At 42.4% G+C, this 19,046-nt stretch overlaps 1 protein-coding gene across 1 annotated transcript in view; it reads right to left on the bottom strand.

Annotated features, from left to right (window-relative positions):
- LOC146596461 (Wilms tumor protein 1-interacting protein homolog) overlaps positions 1–19,046 on the bottom strand; it is a 50,111-nt gene that overhangs the window by 18,521 nt on the left and 12,544 nt on the right. Inside the window, exon 2 of the mRNA XM_085303740.1 lies at positions 2,702–2,769. Coding sequence (XP_085159866.1) covers positions 2,702–2,769 — 68 coding nt within the window. The remainder of the gene's footprint in view (positions 1–2,701; positions 2,770–19,046) is intronic.

Raw genomic sequence — 19,046 nt, 5'->3', positions numbered from 1 at the left:
AAAAAAAAAAAGAAGAAGAAGGCCCAGATGCTAGGTGCTTGATGCTAAGGGCTCCTCATGTCACAACTGCAGACAGCTTGGTAGCTTGATAGTCAAAGTTTTTTGGCACCATGCTTTACCATACTTTAAATGACAACTCAATTCTCTTAAAAACACGACCCATAAAGCATGGACACCAATGGGAGACCATATTTTGTTAGCAGGAACACAATTATAATGTAGACAGACTGCTCCATTTCCTCCCCTAAATTAAAATTATCCTTTCCTATGTTGTTACCTAAGAATGTGTTCAAAATCTGACCCGATCTACCTTAGACTGTATTTTAGAGGCCAAAAACAGGCTACAATGAGCTAGGAGACAAGTCCCCTGGTTTCCAGAAGTGTTGAAAGTAAGAGTGCACACTCTTGCTGCTGCTCAGGACAGAGGCTGCAGGGAGGGAGGAGGCAGGTCTTTGTGGGGCACCAGTGGACTCAGGGCTATGGGACAACTCAGGACACTTATAATGTACAGCAACTCCTAGAGCTCTGCTGCCTCTCTCTGCTTGGCCTGCAAAGCTTGCATAGCAGTTGTCAGAGGGCAGACTGCAAAATTAGCCTAACACATCCTGAGGCAAAGATTTTTACTTCCTCCTCCAGCCTGGCTTTCATTGCAAATGAGTGTCCCAACTTGTCTAGAACCAGAGGGTCACAAGCTTGAGAAGAAAGGCGAGTAACAAGCCCTCTGTGATAAGAAGGGGGACTAAACAGAACCCCTAGATAGTCTGCATCCTATCTGTTACTTCTCTAATATCTTACTGTGGTGCCATCAGTTGAAAAGCTATATATAAAGCTACACTGAGGTTTGCAGTTACAGCAGAGATTGAAATCTTCTGTTATACAGAAAAAGCATTTGACTATCTCCTTTGGACTTTTTTTTTTCCCTCTCTTTTTTCTTTTTTTGAATTTCAAAGTGGTTAGGAGCAACAGCAAGAAGCTGTTAAAATGACTTCCTTATTAAATGCTACTTTACACAGCCTTTTCCTGTGACTTCTAGGCTTTAAGCTTTTTCAGTTCACATAAATCTAAATTAAAATAGGCAAAGTTGTTTCATTCCATTAGGGAAGCAAGGCAATTCCTAGTATTTTTGCTATGAGTAGCTAAAGGGAAGCTAAGAGAGGATAGAATCATCTTCTGAGAATTGGCTAATTTAACACTGTTAGAGATAATGTCACAATTTAATTTCTTTTGCTGCCTGATGCAGCAGTCAGTCCCTTGGCCTGCTTCTCTCACATGCCCTTGTGCTACTGTGAAACTGCTAAGATGTACCAGTAAAAGATTCAGGTTTACAAATCTCTGTCTTAAATATCTAACAGTCCTCTAACTTTCACGAAGTTTAATTCTATTAGGTCCCTAACTCCAATTTTCTTGGGAAAATGACTGCAAGTTTCTCTCTCCAGAAGCCAACTACAGAATGGGCTAAAGACATTTCCTTCCTTTGAAAACTGAACATTATCCAAAAAGAAATTTAGATTTTTGCATTTAAAATTGTCATGTTTAGGCTGAAATTACAAGATAACAACAATAATCACATTATTAAATCTGTATGAAAGTTTTGATCATGGGGAAAGTAGATTCTAACACAATCTAAAACAAAAATCTCAAATGTTTGAATCGTTTCATCTCATATTAATTTCTGCAGGAATACTCCAGCTGTGTAGGCTGAGAGTAAAGGCGTAACAAATGAAGGCAAATACAGCTTATATTTTAGGCATTTCCAGGATTTTTATGGATTGCATTGACAAGAAATGCATTTCTACACTCTGAAGTACCAATAACATTTCTGTTGTGGGATATACTTTGACGAATTCCTTTGCAAAAAGGATGGCAATGTACTCATTAGAAATGGAAAGTCATTCTTGAAGACCAAAGCTTCTAAATGAATGTTATTTCAATAAATAAGGTGCTGCAAATGCAATATATTGATTCTCCAATTCATCCTATAAGCTAAAATACATCATTCCTGTCTGATTTCAATTCCCAGCCACAGCGCTCTCTTAATTATAAATGGTCTGTTATCAACTCTTTCTCTGTGTGCAAGTACTGCACAATCCTCACCCTTAATTCCACAAATATTTCACTTTTGGAACAACACCACTCAGCAACATGCTTCATTTTTCTTTTCATGACTCAGTCTCTATTAAAGCATAGCATTTGTAAAAGCTCTGGGTGCATGGAGAGAAAATTAGTTGCTCCTCTGTGGCTAACAGATTTTAGCTAATCACAAATGTAGCTCCACATCACTCCTAGCAGAGCAGTAATTAAAACTGTGCCTGTAACAAAGCAACATTGTACATAGTGATGACGTGCTCCAGTCAAAAACGTCTCCCCTCTTGTTATGACTGGTATTCCCCAGATGTTTGACTTTGAGCTCTAGCTTGGCAAGTGAGGCGTTGTGGCTGCAATTCTAGTTCAGAGCTTGAGCCACTCCAGTGTTTATTCTCAAAATTTACACTTTGTGATGGCTTATGGACAGTTACTTGGTTTCACAGTCACCACTTCAAACTAAGGGCCTGATCCAGTCATCACGGAGTTGATGGTAAAACGCTTTGCAATCCCAACAGAGGCAAAAATAGGCCCAGAAGACTCTTTCAAAGCAAATAAGTCAATATAAAAGAACAATTTGGTTTAAAAACAATGAAAAGATGCCTGAAATCTTACTTACTAGGAAGTCTTCTTCACAGTACACTTTACCATTGACATTGTAGAATGCTTTTCCTCGTAGTCTTCTCCCTGTTAAAAATATTTTACTATCAGAATTTTGTACTCTGTTTCCAAGCTTAAGCATTCAGGACAAAAAATAAAGAGTACATCCTGCTGTGCCTATTAACATGGTCAGATTCTAGCTTGTTTTCTCACTGAACTGTCAATCTGAATACTATGGTGAAAATTATGCTGTAGTCTCCATCATACATCAACAAATTCCTTATCAACAGCATTTGACCTATAGATACGGTTTGTGGAACCCAGATGATTCTAGTTCCTGATAAATTTGAAACCTAAACCCCAAAATGATTATGCTGGTGAGAAAAGATCATTTGTAAGTCGAAATAATTTTCTTTAGAGATCTAGTCATACCGGGGCTAAAACCATTTGGGATGAACCCAATGCATTTGGCTCTGAAGGATAACAAGTATGGAATACCAGCATATTAAAGCTGTTGTCACCTTTCAAAATATTAATACATTAATCAGTGCTACAACAGCTAGACCTCTAGCAACCTGTGATACTACACCAGCACAAGGCACAGGAAAGCACAGAACAGCACTGAAAACAAGAGATTTAATTTTCAAATTTGAACATTTGCTGTTTTATTGGAACTGGCTGAACTGTTATTTATTATGTACGTGATCATCATAAATTGATGGTTCCCTTTACAGTTAAGAAATACAAAAGATTCCAGAAAGCCTCAACAAAAAGTGTTAACAAAAGGAATTCAGAAAACTACCAAAACCAACAGTTCTTTATAGATGACCAATCAAAAACATCTCTCTTCTACACTGGAGTAGTTCCACTGAAGGCAATGACATTGGTTACACACTTGTGTCACTTGTGTAACCAGACTCATCCTGATTCATTTTCTTTCCAGTCAGTATCAGAGTCCTATCTGGCCGAAGTTTCCAAATATTTGGGAGTTCTCATCAAACCATTTGCAGCCTTGGTAAGGAGATGGTATGATGCCTAAGGACTGCACATAAGCTTCCATTAGCAATGCACAGCAACAATACTGTCACGGATACAGACCCAGGAAGAGGACAAAAGACTCTGTTTCTAAAGGATATCAGGCAACTCTCTTCARATTTACTGTTGAAACTTTTACTCCACAGAATAAGCCTGAACTTCTCCCTAACGTCCCAGGGATGAGAACTTCCACCATAAACATCCTCTATCCTCACAGAGAATTTAAATCTCAGGGCTTGCGAGCTCAAAGCTAGCTGGTAAGAGAGCAGAGTGGCAGAAGTACTCTCCACAGTTTCCATAAACAATGTTGGGGAAAATATGATTAATTTTCAGTGCTTAAAAATGTCTTTTACACATTGCCACTGTGATCTGATCCTGGGAAACAGTGTGTAGCACAAAGAAGTTGGGATTTGGGCTGATGCTTTTGGGAAATCACATGCTATATGTGGTTGTCTGGTGGTTTTACTGTCGTGGTCGAGGGAAATGCTTTTTTTGTGTGCACATTCTTGGGCTTTAGATCTCACAACCTGCTGTCTCCATATTACTGGTAGGTGGAGTCAGTTATTGTTTGTCTTTCCTACTGCCTAGCAGCTCTGGTTGGGGACCAGGATCCTGTTACCCTGGGCAATACACTGAGACTACGAATCTTCTCTCAGAGACTCTCATGTAAAACTGGTCCATCCAATAAGTCCGTCTTAGAAGGAAGACACAAGGCTGGAATAGCTCTTAGGAGGTCATGAGGTCTCTCTCCAGAGAAACACAGGAGCAACTACTTCTAGATCTTCCTTATTATTTATCCAAGCTGTTCTTAAAACTCTCCAGTAGAAGAGATCCATGACCTCCCTTAATAGTCTGCCTTAGTTCGTAACTGCACTTCTAGCAAGAGTACAGGTTTTTTTTTCCCTAATCTCTAACTACAATTGTCAAGGAAGCAGTAAATTTCTTTATATCCTTCCCCTGTGAACATGGTGAGCAAGCCATTCCCCTGTCCGACTAACTTATAAATCTTTAGGCTCATGACTCTCTGAACAGAACCCTTTACAGAACCATAAATCTGCTTCAAAATGACCTTCAAACTCTGATTACTATGAGGACCTGCTCAAAACTGAACTTACAGCAGACATGGTGCACTATCTCCAGTGTTTTGGTAAAGGACTAGGGAGGACACAGCCTCCTGCCCAGCAGAAAAGCTGACACAACTTTCAGGAGTCCTCTGGCACCCGTTAGCTCCTCTGCTCTTGCCTGCAGTACCTGCTTCAGGTTTGCTAAAGAACATAGTTGATGCTCTTTCCCAAAGGCCCAGGTCTACAAACTGTTTTGCTCTGGATCCTCAAGATGTAGTTCCTCCCTGCTGAGTCCTGCTCAGCTGCCTTAGCTGTCTGCCTGCCTCTCTTCCCTGCCTGCAGAGCTGCCTTCAGGATACCTCTTCCCTCACTGCTCTCTCCAGGTCATCCCTCCCTGCTGTCATTTCTTCCTTTGGCTCAAAAACAGTGAGTTGGCTGTCACTGCCAACCACACTCACAACCCTCCTCCATGGCTCCTATTCCAGCTTTGGGAAGCTGCCTCCGCCTCATGTACACCCTTGCAGTGGCTCCTAGAGCCTACCTGCTTTTCACTCCTGGAAGGGCGCACAGGTCAATCAACCAGAAACCTCTGGACCAAAATGTGCATCCACCCTCCAGCCAGACTTGCCCTCTGTCAGCTGGCCCCAGAGCTGTCCAGGCCCAGGTGCACTCATGGCCGGTGTCCTTGCACACCGCAGCAGGGACTGAACTGGCTCTCAGCACCCCTAAGCATGTTCAGACTTGTGGCAGCAGCTCACAGCAGCAGTGAGCCTCTGCCTCACAGTCTTCCAGACACACGTCCTCTTCCAAGCCCACCATCTATAGCAAGCCCCACCTGACTGGCCCTGACTGCACAGTCAGGTCAGCAAATAATAAACCCCTCCAGTGCCTTCAGAACCACATCATGCAAACAARAAACCATCCTTGGCTTTATATCCATCTTTAATCATCTACTAAAGCTCTTTATTGCCTGACAGACGATCCTCTGCTGCAGGTATTATTCCAGAGTCACACAAGCCACTGCAGTCTAGGCAACACAAGAGCCTAGTTTCCAGAGGTGAGTCCTATTAAGAGTCACTCTCAAGCTTGCTCAGCATGGTTTTTGTGGCGTGTTGTTGTTGTAATTTCTTGCTGCGCCTCTAAACACACAGAGCTTGTGCCAACCTGCTGGGAGTCACACCCAGCGCAAGCCCAGCAGCGCAGAGCAGGAAGCCGGTGCCAATCGCAGGCCCTGCATAGGTGCAGGAGGCAGGCCRGCAGGGGCAGCCCGCAAGGAGGACATTTTGCAAGGAAAAACAACTCCCTGAAAAAAAAACCCCACTGTCCTCTGCCCAGCTGCGTCATGCTGTCTATACTCAAATAGAAATAAAGAAGCTATTAATAAATAATGTAAAAAGAAGTAAGCAAGAAAGGAAAGAGCCAAGAACAGCTTTTTAAAGGATATGTTGGTTCTGCAAGACCCAGCAAGGATACATGATTTGCTTTCAGATGGTGAAAATAAAATGGCCACACCCAGGCCAGGAACTCGTCTTCTACATGCTGATGCAGCATTTCCAAATTACTCACAGGGACTGGCTTGGTCAAAGCAGAAAACCTGCCTGCTTATTTCAGATGATAAATCTCTAGACATCACTCTCCCCACACACATATTGTGGTTAGAGCAGCAGAGATAATTAGGGATATATCCTGAACTCTAGCCTGGAAGRATTTCTGCAAAAAAAGAATACCCAAAGTCAGGGTAGGTATTAGCATCTCCTGAGGGACTGCACAAGGTGTGTGAAGATCCACAGGTCCTGCGTTGTATCCCAACATTTACCAGAATGCCTTGTGGCACTAACGTTGAGGGAAATGCCCCAAATTCTGCTCCTGTTATTTCACAGCAAAATACCCATAGCAGAAGTCAATCAGATCTGATTTTCCATGACCAGAAAGGAATGGGAAGCTTATGATCCAAAGCAAGTAAGGCAAAACGATGCTGTGGACTAGCTCTCAAAGATGCTTCTGTTATCAAACATTTGGTGGGCAGCTAATTGCCCTAGGACATGAAATAACCTCAACTCCCTCAAGTGCAGCAAAACTGCAAGCCCCTATCTCAGCCACTGTACAGTTTGTGAGCCCCTGCTTACCGATTAGGTATGCCTCTACAAACCCACTGCCCTGTCAAAAAGACAGCTAACCTCCCTTTTCTTACAGCTGACATAGTAAAAAAGGCCAGTTTTGTATTACACTTACAGAGCAACACCTTTCAATACTGAGGAAAAATACCATTTTCCCCATTATACAGATGAGAAAACCAAGCCACRTATTAGGGAACTGACTTGTTCAAACTCATAAAGCAGGCAATCAGCTTACTCACATGATAATTACTATTATTAACAATAATTAATAAGATTGATAGGCCTTTTACCTTAGAGGAATTTCATTCAGGCATAGTACAATAATTATCTCATAAACAAGAAACAGCAAATTATCACACAAATAGCATGAACTATGCTATACTGGCTTCTACATACAGAATTTTAGAAATAAAAGGAAAAAACATATATTCTATTTGCCCTMCAGAAAAATTTGCTAAATAACAGCATTAAACAAAGTTAAACACCAAACTGCATGGGTGCTGAGTATCATATRAACACTGCAATAAATACAAAAGCACCAGCAATCACAATCAACAAGGAGACGCAAACCAAAAGGAGCGCCAGGCTGTGCTCCCCGCAGCCCCGGCGCAGCGCCGTGCAGAGTTACCCGAGCTACCCTCGTGCTTGGAAGCCGCAGAGCCAAGACTGGGGCCATACCACACGGACTAGCATAGCTGCCTCCCGGCTCAACAACCCAGACGGTCGCTTGTGCAGCTTTACTCCTTGAGGTGCTGCAGCAGCGCTGAAACCTGCATAGCAGTAGCCTGTTCCATGTGGCTATAACCTATTATTGTCAATCAGACAGTGATTACAAGTCAAAAACAGTAACACTGCTTTGGCCAACACAGCCAAGCGCTTGGCCAGCTAGACAAGGTAAATACCATACTGCTACAAAGAATCTGCTGCCTGGTTTCCTTTAAAGGAGGGAGGAAACCCAAGTTTGGGTTACTATTTGCTTTTACAATATTAAAACAAAAGGCAATTTCTGTCAAAACTTGATACAACTTGCTGATAGCTCATTATAATAATAATGAGCAGTTATAACGAGCAGCCTACCGCAGAGTCCACAACTACAGGGTTTCACTAACGTAGTGCTTTTTCCCCCCTTTGCTGCCTCTAGCTGGACAGCCCCCTTGGCACATCTGCCCTGTCAGACCAGTTCTGTGTAGTGCCAAGAAAGATCCTCAGTTCCACACCAGACCAAAAGAACAGCGAGCTGGTCTAGAATGAGCAGAGACCCTTGTAAGGCTCCAAAGATACAGCAAAACTCCCCTCAGCCTGCACCTTATACAGAAGCCTTTTTGCCCGAGTGCTTTTTAGCCATGATTACTACAGAAAATAAAGCTTATGTGCTCAGAGAGACAACATACACCACCCACTCACTCTGAGACTTCTTGGCTGAGGTCAACAAATTCAACAAGGTACAGCGCTCAAGGGTATAGGTAGATGGCAGAGGCCATGTAAATGTCCAGTTAAGAGTGTGACCTTCCAAGCAGATCATCTTGCATGCAATAAAGTGCAAGCTTTTTCTGTGACTCTGTCACAGAAAAAAAATTACAAGTGGTGTTCAAGACAACAAACACCCAAAGGAAACCAGGCTTTTTGGAACTGTTGTTCGCTTTATAAAATTAATTTATCCAGTTTATGATTGTTCAATATTTAAAATATGCCTAATAATTATTTCCTGCAGAACTTCTACATCCCAAGTGTAGCAAAGCACAAGTGAAGAACAGAAGAACAGCATGGCTTTAGCAAAGGACTGGGCATCAGATAGCAAGCCAAAGATTTGCCTTGCAGAAGTAAAATGACCCACAGTTGACACAGGCTGTCCACAGCTATTTTCTCCAGTCTCCACAACACTTCACTGGGTGGTGAAAACACACCAGTCAGGAAGCCGAGATGGGGCAGAACTTYTTCCAACACTGTTTCAAAAGCTGCTCCAGGCCTCATGGAACAAAATGTGAATCCRAGCAGCTTTTATGGTCTCAAGGAAGTGCTTCAAAACAGTAACAAAAATGTCCTGCTCCTTCTCCGCTGGCAGTGAAAGCATCTTCAAAGCCCTTCCAGAAGGGGAAGTCTGCTACTGTTAGTAACGGGGGTTTTGCCTACGGAAGTGAGTTTATCGAGTCACAGCCTTCAGTGGTAGGTAGCCAGTCTCACACAGAAAGATGCCTCTCGAGCCCCCACCCCCTCCCATGCTCTCTCCTTTGTAAAACACGGGATAGCAATGTCTCACTGTCACAGCATGGTTGCTAGGCCTAATTACTGCGTGCAGAGCGCTTTGAAGTTTAAAAGTACCAAGCATTGTTATAATAGTTTAAGTACTTTGGTGATTAAAAACATGCAACTGTTGGGTAATAATCATGATTTACTAGTATTGGAGTGTAAGCAAGGTCATGTGAGAAGTCTGCGTTGTCTCACAGGCTGGCGCTGCTTACAAAGAGCTCCCCTCCGACACGGCGGGAACGCTGCGCGCTCAGCCTCACCTCCTCACTGCCTGATGCATCCCCAAGACTACCGACGTGTTCAAAAAATACACCAACACACTTCCTGAGCATCATGATCTCAGTCACGATATTTTAGATATAAGTGCCTCTTCTTGCAACTTCATGCAGGAAAGTTTCAGCAATAGAGAGTAGGAAAAAAGCAAAAGATGACTAACATCCTTTTATTTGAAACGTTACAACTGTATGTAACTAGAGGCCTGTATTTTACTCAGAAAAAGGTAATTAAAACATCCCTATATGAAATGCAATTGAAGAGTTCATCTGTAGGTATTGCTCCTAAAGACAAGGGAACTTCCTGTGTTAAAGCAGATCTAATTAAAAGTTGGCACTGCCAAAGTTATCACTATAAAAAAATATTCAAGTACCTGCTGTTCCTGTTCTTTGGAGCCATGCCTGGGTAGGTCTGAGCACACACCAGCAGAGACCTCAGCTCGGCGGGGGCTTCTTGCCAAGGGCCACCCCCACTCCCACCTCCAGAGTCAGAAGCAAGGAGCGGCTGGGAGACAGGAGCAGGCGGTTCTGCCGTCGCTCCATCTCCAAGGGCCGGAGCTCCTCTCCTTCCAGCTACTGACTGCAGCAGTCCCGCCTGGCGCTTCCCCGAGCGCCCGCGCTGTCCAGCTCTGCTTCGGTGGCTCAAGGGGAGTAGAGGGTGTCAGTGCAGCACTTCAAAGTTTTCCCCTCATAAGCTGCAAGAGTTCCCCGCTCGTTTCAGAAGAGCACAAATGTAACACTGACATCCTTTTTAATAGCTGTTTCTGAAGTGCAAAAAAACCCCACTTTGCTTTGTTAGTATTTCTTCCCCCGTTATGTTTTATTTAATGAATTTTCAAGTCTAAGGCTAAGTGGGACATTCAGTAAAGAATTTCTGCACTTTGGAAGTTTTGGTTCATGACTCACACAGCTTTCTGCATACAGCAGCCGCTGGCTTTTCATGCCTCACTGACTGATGAATTGTGCATATCTGTTTTATTAAGCAATGTCAAACATAGACCTAATTGCTTGTTAACAGCTTCAGATGCCATCTTTGCAAGGTCTGATGCGACAGCATCATGGTCTCATGGTCACTGGTCTCATGATAGTATCTCAATTGACAGTCTCACACAGTGTGTAGACTAAAGTGACATGTAAACATACATGCAGAACTAATACACAATGTTTGCTCAAACATTTTGCAGCTGCCATAATAGGGAAGGAAAATTCCTGTGTATTGCCTGCCCCAGAGCTCTGTGTAAGCGTAATCAGACTGAACACAAAGTAACTTGGGCTGAGCAAAAGTTGGGTTTGTGTTCCCACTGTCAAACCAGGAACAGCGTTTCCATCATTCCTTTAAGAAAACTCAGACCAGAGGGCTAAACCCAGTAACTTTGTTTTGAGAAAGCCCCTGGCGTAAGACAAGGGCTGCTCTGATCAACAGCGGTGCTGCCACGGCTTGCGATGGGCTGCCGAAGCTCCCAAAGGCAGGAGCACCCCAGACACCCCGTTACACCTTACGCTGCCCCAAGGGCTGCGGTGGGGCCTTCGCAAGCATCCCCGCCGGGGCGCAGYGCCTGCCACGGCTGCACACGCAGCCGCCGCGGGCTGCAGCCGGGAGCTGTGAACGCGGTGGCACGGCTGCCGCAGCCTCGCTGGCTGTACAAGGTGCCATCTCATCTCCAAAGAGCACCCATGCGCTCTTCAAAAGCACAAACCGCTTCCCCTTTGCCTTCGAGTAACGTCAGACATCCAGATTTCAAAAATTCTGGGGTATAAAACAAAGCTATACRTTTTAATAGCTGAGAAACACAGACCAAAATGACTTTAAAAACTTAGAGGCAAAAGAAACATCCAGAATCCGAGCTGTTCTCTGCAAACTCTGAGGCTAGAAATTACTATTTCTGAAAAATAGAAGCTAAGATTTAAGTMATTAGATGATTCCAGGAGCTGGTATTTCAAGAAAAATACCAAGTGTTACAATTGTGGAATAAATCATTGAAAATATTAAACATGAACCCATTTCTGTTACCTCCTCTGTTCAGTTATCTCAGGAGAAAACTGATGCTGGATTCCATCTAGGAGATGGATTTTCTTTCACTGTATTGAGAACAGGACTGTATTCACTGTATTGCTGCCCGGGACTTAGAGATGTGCCAAAAGAAAACAAAAGCTTCCAATACTATTCATTTATTTATTATCATTTCTCCTTTACTCACATGTGAGTTTGCGTCTGCAGTTCCCCATCCCTCCCACTGGTTATGACTGCACATCTGCATAGAGATTTTCCTTATGCAGGGTTTCTGTTACTCCACTCATTTGAAAATGGGGAGCACTGAGGCTGCTTTAGCCCCCTGAGTAACCGTTAATTAAAATTTTCTCTTCCACCTCCTACAGGGGACTGGTACAAAGCCCCCAAGCAATGTGAGCACAACCTTCCTGGGCTAAGGAGAGACGGGGTCTGCGCAGCCAGACCCGCAGCCTCCGGAGCGGGTGCGGGAAGGCAGCGCAGCGACCCTTTGTATGGGGCAGCAGCTACAGGGGGAAACTGCTCTCCAGCTGGATGCCCTACAACTCACTGGTGGTGGGGAAATTTCCATCCCCCACCGCCACTGCCTAGTCCTCTCCTCACAATGCTCAATTGCTGAGGCTTTGTGAAAGCCGGGGTGAATTTCTAGGGCTTTCAGGGTTTTAAAGATAGAAAAAAAAAATCAATGCCAAATTCCTTTGAATAGATGATACTGCATGTTGGCAGAAGCCACTTTTTCACAGACTTCAGCCGTTTGAAATTTGAAACACTAAAAAGTGGCTACTGTAGATGTGCTGTATTCTTCTTTTCAAAGCAATCTGGCACACAGTTTTACTCCCCTGTTTCAGGACCCAATCCTGCATTCCTTTCACGCTCAGACTCCCATTGACTTTAAGGAATGCAGGATTGGATCCTAAATGTGTGCTTTACTCACACAATAGCTCCTCATGGTTACGATCTATTGAGAAAGGCACACTTTAAAAACCATTTGGAATTGCAGGCTCATCCAACAGGCCCGAATGCTTGTAAAGATCTTTCATTATTTCAGGAAAAATGCTTGGTGTGTGAATTACATACACACACACATTCACACATTTTTCTGGTTTCAAGCTGCCGATACAGCTTGGTTTGAGATGCATCAAAATATTTTGAGCACTAGCCTGATAGCTAATGAAGAACCACGTGTAATTTTAGTTTTGAGAAACAGTAAAACTCTGGGGAAAAAAAACAAAAAAACAAAGCAAACATATAAGGAGCTGAATCTGTAAAACGTTTTTTTTTTTTTTTTTTTTTTTAGAGAACATTTGTTAAAGCCTTTAAAAGACCTGCACTGGCTAAGACAAAACAGAGTCTTGCAATGCGATTTTTGAGGATGCTGTATATTGAGTTACTAGGCTATTACGATGCAAATCTCAAATGTACAAGCTTTTTACTTGGCCATAAACACAAAACAGTATACATTGTCCTTTCAGAAGAAAAGGTTTGCTGCTAAAATAGCAGAAGCCCTACGTAAATAACCAACATTCTTTCTGCCTGAGGTCACTGACTTGGCCTATTCAATTCCGGCCTAGTCTGGGATTTGACAATCTAAGCAGGGGAGAGGCCCTTTCCTTTTTTTTTCAAAAGAATGCTGGGATTTTATTTGAAATTTAAACTCTTGCAAACAAAAGGTGGCATCGTATGCTAGAGGCCTRTGAAGGTGGAGTACAGGATGTGTATTGTTTTCTCCCTTTACATAGATTCTTTCAGGAAAGTATTCAGAGTCTGTGAACAAATTCTAATCAAATATTATCATCAGGTAGACAGAAATAGTACGATATTAATGAACAGTTTTAAAAATTAGGAGATTTACTTCTAAAAATACTGATGCACAGAAAACATACAAATCTGAGTTATAATTTATTTTTTTTAGTTTTAAATTCTCCATAGTTTAAGCTCCTGTACATACATACACATTTGTATCCCCCTCCCCAAAAACGTTTTCTGTGCAAATTAATTATGGCTACAAAATTAGAGTTCATTTCCAATCTCTATCTCAAGTTGATCTTTCCTAGAATGGCAGATGGTAGGTAACTGTTATTCTTTCTGATTACTGTTTGTCCAGTTCTTATTAGGGCACTCACAAAGTACACACATGTATAATACTATTATTCAATTCCATTTATGGGCTGCTAATCAGACTCTGCATTGCTCTCTACTCTGTGCAACCTTTCCAGCAGCAAAACAGCATACAGTTGCTATCACATCAAAATAATGTGTTCTACACCTCACACTGCACATCATAGATTAAACTAAGTTGAATTTACAGCTGGTGTAAATCATCACAGCATCACTGAATTCATGACAATTTATACAAGCTGTAGACCTGCCCCAAGGTATTATCTTCGCTGGAAAAAATTTCCATTTTTGCTATGTGCTAGCTAACGTGGGGTAAAATCCAGGTGAAAACAAGGCAGTTCATCATTTTGACATGTTTGTAGCTCAGGGTAAACTTTAGACTTTCCTCTGTAGTTCACCTTAACTTGCCATACTGTCAAAAAGAAAAACTTCATTAGCTTCTCTAGGATTTTGCATTTTAYGTTAGCTATTACATTGAAGAAAACACCTTTCTATCCAGAAGTCAGGYCTTTGCTGCCAAGAAAGCTTGCATTCTTGCAGTGAGGCAGGTAATGTGCCACAGCTGCCTTGCTCTGACAACTGCACTCTGCAGCGTTCACAGCCACAGAAGTCTGCAGAATCAGAGCTAGGCGGAGGAGATGGGGAGGGTACGTTTCTGCCGCAACCTAGCTGCACAATTTCAACTGTTAGTCTCCAGCCAAATTATGCAGATAGCTAGCCAGTATCTTTTGTTACCTTGCTAGAAAACCCCACCTTTCTTGGCAGGGTATCCAAAATCTCTGTGCCATGTTTACTCTAGTGTGGAATTCTCTCTTCCTTTCTCTCTCCTCCTACTCTTCAGTCAGGTTATTTATCCAAAAGGTTACTTAACGCTGCAGGGACAAGGAGATCTCTGACCTTCAGTACACAGGCAAAGCTTTCCTGTGCAGATCATATTATAAACTTCACAGATACTTTCAAGCTTCCATATAATTGCAAAAGTTAAGATTTGGCAGATGTTTCCTTTCTCTCCCACTTATGTATTTATTCTATCTCATACCTCCCATCAATTCCAGGGCTAAGGCATAAATTACTTCCACAGAGCTCTGACAGAAGAACTTAAAGGAGTTTGTAAAATGCAAGCCAAAAACATATTTAAAAAACAGAAATGCAACAGCCTGCACTGATCTAGTAACTATTTATAGGCCTATACATATTAACATATATCTTAAGATATATTTCTTTATCAGCTAGCAAGCAGATACACTTACATAGAAATAAAGCTCCACACAATAAACATATAATAAAGTACCAAAGGTACTTCAGTTAGGATTTCTTTCTGTGGGCAAATATAATAAGCGTGAAGGACAAAGACAAAGCAATGCAGACCACTGAGTAAAGGCCACCAGAAGCCTTCACACCACTCAGCAAGCTGGAGGGAAGAGGATACAGCTCTTTCCTCAAAGTAGCTTCTTGCAGGATGTTTTCATGCYCTCAGCACAGATCCTTCTCATCAACAGCAAATTCAACTTTTTCAGCAACTGACTGTAAGCTTGGACTTAAGAGAGTACTTGTTCTCTCACACTACCACAGGGTGCAAGCACCAGTCCAGTCTATGACCACTATATCCACTGAGAAATTGTAGTCTTTTTCAATCCAAGTATTTCCAACTCTACAGGATGCAAGCTTCCCAAAAAACCTTGCTAGCTACTACCCATGTAAATGTGGCAGATGCTTCTGTAGAAACAACCATAATGGTGCAACAAGGATCTAACTAGCTCGGTATCCTGTCTCCAACTGTGGCCAAGAGTGAAAGCTTAATGGGAAAGAGCATTAGAAACAGGGCTTGCACAGGGCGATATGTTCCCAAGAATAACCTCTCAGCTTCCAGCAACCAGCACTTCACATCTTCCTACACAGCAGGTTGCATCAGAACTATTATGTTTAATAGCCTTGCTGGACCAATACTTCTCTAAGTTGTCTAATTCCTCTAAGAGTTCATTYATACTTTTGGCCTCCACACCGTCCCTATGGCAGTGGGTTCCGCAATGTACTTGTGCATTGTATATAAGTAAAAAGCGTTCCCTTTTGTTCGTTTTAAACCTCTACTGATCTCAGCTGCTGTGTCCTACAGAATGAGGCAATCTCTACAGACTGCACAACCAGACTAGACAAGAGCTTTGTAAGTCAAAGCCTGAAATGTCAAGGTCTCGAACTACACCTGGAAATGAACAGGATGCAGACCACATGAAACCATGACCAGGTCTTCGTTGTACGACACAGAACTGGACACATACGTAAAAGGAACTGATAGTCCCTGACTCAGAAAATTCACACTCCATGTGCAATCTCCCCACAGAAGACACAAGCAAGACACTAAATTCTGTACTACCTGAAGTTAGCGAGTAGCCTTCATGAAGAGAGAACTGCTATAGTCCACATGGCAGATAATTTCTGTAGAAATACACCCAAAAGAAAAAGCCATGCTCTTTCTGTAAAACTAAAGGGGAAGAGGGGGGAAAGATTCCATCTCTGCTGCTATCTAAGCACTGAGAGTGGGGCAGAATCCACCAGAGCCTCTATCTGACAAATGTAACCAGCAGAAGCTAGCTCAATGCAGATCCTTCACCATTGCTACCAGTTATTTCTTCCAAGTCATTATCCATTTTTCATTCAAGTTCAGCCTCAACTAAAAATCATAGTTCAGTTACGTYCCCAAGTACACCATCAGAGATCTGTCTGGTCAAGAGCTAGCAGGGTGAAACAAGACAAAGTGCTGAACGTCATCTCCGAACTGTGAGCTGCAGCATCACTTTCTCTCCTATACTTTATATATAGAAGTATCCTGAACGAAAGGAGTGGACACAGCCCAATCCTGTGGCAACACACAAGAGAGCCTCAAGGGAGATGAGTAATTTCCCCACGCTGTCTTCTAAGTTGTCTCAGGAAAACAAGAATGGATTTGCACAAGAACAGCTTACTTTTCTCCTCCTAGTAGCATCACATGTGTCAGCACCTCATTGCGAACAGCTTCAAAGGGTGCTGCTGATGAACCTAAGCACACCAGCAATACCTGATTTGAGTTATATCCAGAAAGCATTCAGCAGCCAACATCAATGGCACCCGTCCATTTGTGAAATCAAGCTCACAATGCTCAATTCTCATTCTTTCAAGACAAATCTGAGCAGCAAAAAATACAAAGATTGAGATTCACAGCGCCTAGACATTATAGCTTAAACGTTTTTCTTTATGCAGTAATGGATGCACCATCTAGAAAGGGTCTCCTTTTCAAAATCTCTAGAAACAACAGGTCTAATGATTTTCTAGTGAATATTGTCAGTCAGAAGGATATGTGGCTAATTTATGGCTGCTTATGTAAAGTGTACCCCTTTACCCCACCTCTGAGATTATTTAAATTTCAGACATAGAAGTTTCTGAATCTGCCTAAACACACAAAATATGCTATCAAGGAGAAGAGTTATCTAGCATCAATATAAACAGCTTTGCTCATAAACGACCTAAAGACCTTCATAGTGTAGAATTTTTATAGCCCTGAAATGCAGAARTTTCTTTCCACAGTTGTGGTAAAGGGGAAGCAGTTTTGTTGCCTCTTATATAGCTTTTCAATATACTTTCAAAAAATATATTTCAGTTACATTTACTCAGATCAGCTGTGCTCTATACAATATGTGAGAATTGGTCAAAGTTGGAGAAGCCACCACAGCACTTCCGGAGAGCTGGAGCACCGGAAAGCATTCTCCCTCAGCACTAGAATGCTAAGAAGCTTTAGCATTAAGCATTAAAACAGTCTGAACGTTCTGAAGCACGTTCTTTGAATTTATTTAGCAGTGAGTTTGGGGAAAAAAAAATTCAGCACAGGGACTACTCTTGTCCTGTTCACACTGGTGTAAATTTGGAAGAATTATAATGATGCGAGAATTATAATGATACTCCAGATTTACCCCCGGTAATTTTGAGGAAAGTCTGAACTATGATCTCAGAAATGCTTCATATGATATTCCCATGTGCTTTGCTGTAGCTAAACTGAGAAATACAATTTTACTGAAACACTGAAATGAGTTGGGGCTTGCTCAGGCACTTGAATGCTTGATATTTTCTGGTAGACTGACCTATCAGTTTCCTCCACCTTTCCAGACAAGGTTGTATTAGAACTAAAGGCACAAGCAACTTCCAAAACAAAGACCTGAAAAGGTAGGACTCCCCATAGCAAACTCACTTCTCTTGGCACTCAGGTACAATAAGGATATTGTTCCTTTAATGCTTAGCTTTCCTTTTAAGAAGTATGCAAGATTTCGGCCAATTCTTCCCAACGATTAGTTCAGGATGAATGTACTTAACTCAGGATTCAGCTGGAAAGAACCCAAGTAGATGCAATCAATTTTTCGCTAAATCCACTTCCTTCCTCTCTTCCCTACCCAGCATGAGACATCAGCTCGCTACTACAGCCAGYGGTGACTAAGACAATGAAAACTTCTGCCTTCAGCCGTGCTTACATCAAAGTTGGTTACTCCTTTCACTGAAACAGCAAAACAAGTCCTTGCTGGTTGCGTATTCTTTAAGCTTCTTTAAGACTGCTAGGCTATTAAAACTGATCCAGCAAATTGTTTCTATAGGTTTGAATTTATACTACTGTGGTTCCTCATGTCAGTAATCCATGAGCTTTCACAAATAATTTATTTGCATCATTTCCAGGAAGAATTTTGCAGGGAATTCACTTGGAAGAGCAACAGTGTAGAATATCTAGGCAGCCAGCTGAATTAAGTGACTGAAGTCATATGACCACATCCAATTTAATACTAGGAACATGCCATACTTGTGTTTTAAAATACATTGACAGATGACCAGTTGGACATAACTATCAGTAGTCAAAAAGTATTGCCAGGCACTGAAAATCCATTCCTATACATATTTAATACATACTAAATCAGGCACCTTCCACTCTGCATGGGTACAATTAAAAGATCTGACAGGCCTCCTATTATTGGCTTTATTCTGCATGTGTGTAAGGCACTTCTGAATCGCCACCGACAACCAAGTTAGCTCTGCAGTCAGAAGTCAGCAGTAACTAATCATTTTATTTCTTCTTACAGGAGATATTTTATAAGTTTCTCCTCTCCACTTCTTTGCTTATTTGTTGCCTAGCTCATTATTTACTTTTATTATTCCAAACTACAAGTTCACATGGAGTGTAGCAAGCAGGAATCRAATCTTGAGAGTTTTAGGTAAGAAAAGTCAATAGGGAAGGGGKAGTAGTGGAAGAAGTATGACCCATGGAGGCAAACAGAGAAGGAAGAGTCCCTGCAAGCATCAGGAGGAGGAGAGCAAGGCGGCTCCGCAGCCTGGAGCCCACTCCCAGGCACAGGCAGGCTGCCTCGCTTCGGGCACAAAGCTGAGGTGGTAGGAAATGGCAAAGGCAGCAGCGAGGGGAGGGCAGTGCTGGGGATCGGCCAACTGAGTCACAGAGGAAGGCGCAGTAACAGCAGATGTGTAGGTGAGGCTGAGA

Source organism: Rhea americana, unplaced genomic scaffold, assembly GCF_003343005.1.
Source record: "Rhea americana isolate MKP2758 unplaced genomic scaffold, rheAme1 scaffold_20, whole genome shotgun sequence".
NCBI lineage: Eukaryota > Metazoa > Chordata > Aves > Rheiformes > Rheidae > Rhea > Rhea americana.
This window is presented reverse-complemented; position numbering and strand designations above follow the sequence as displayed.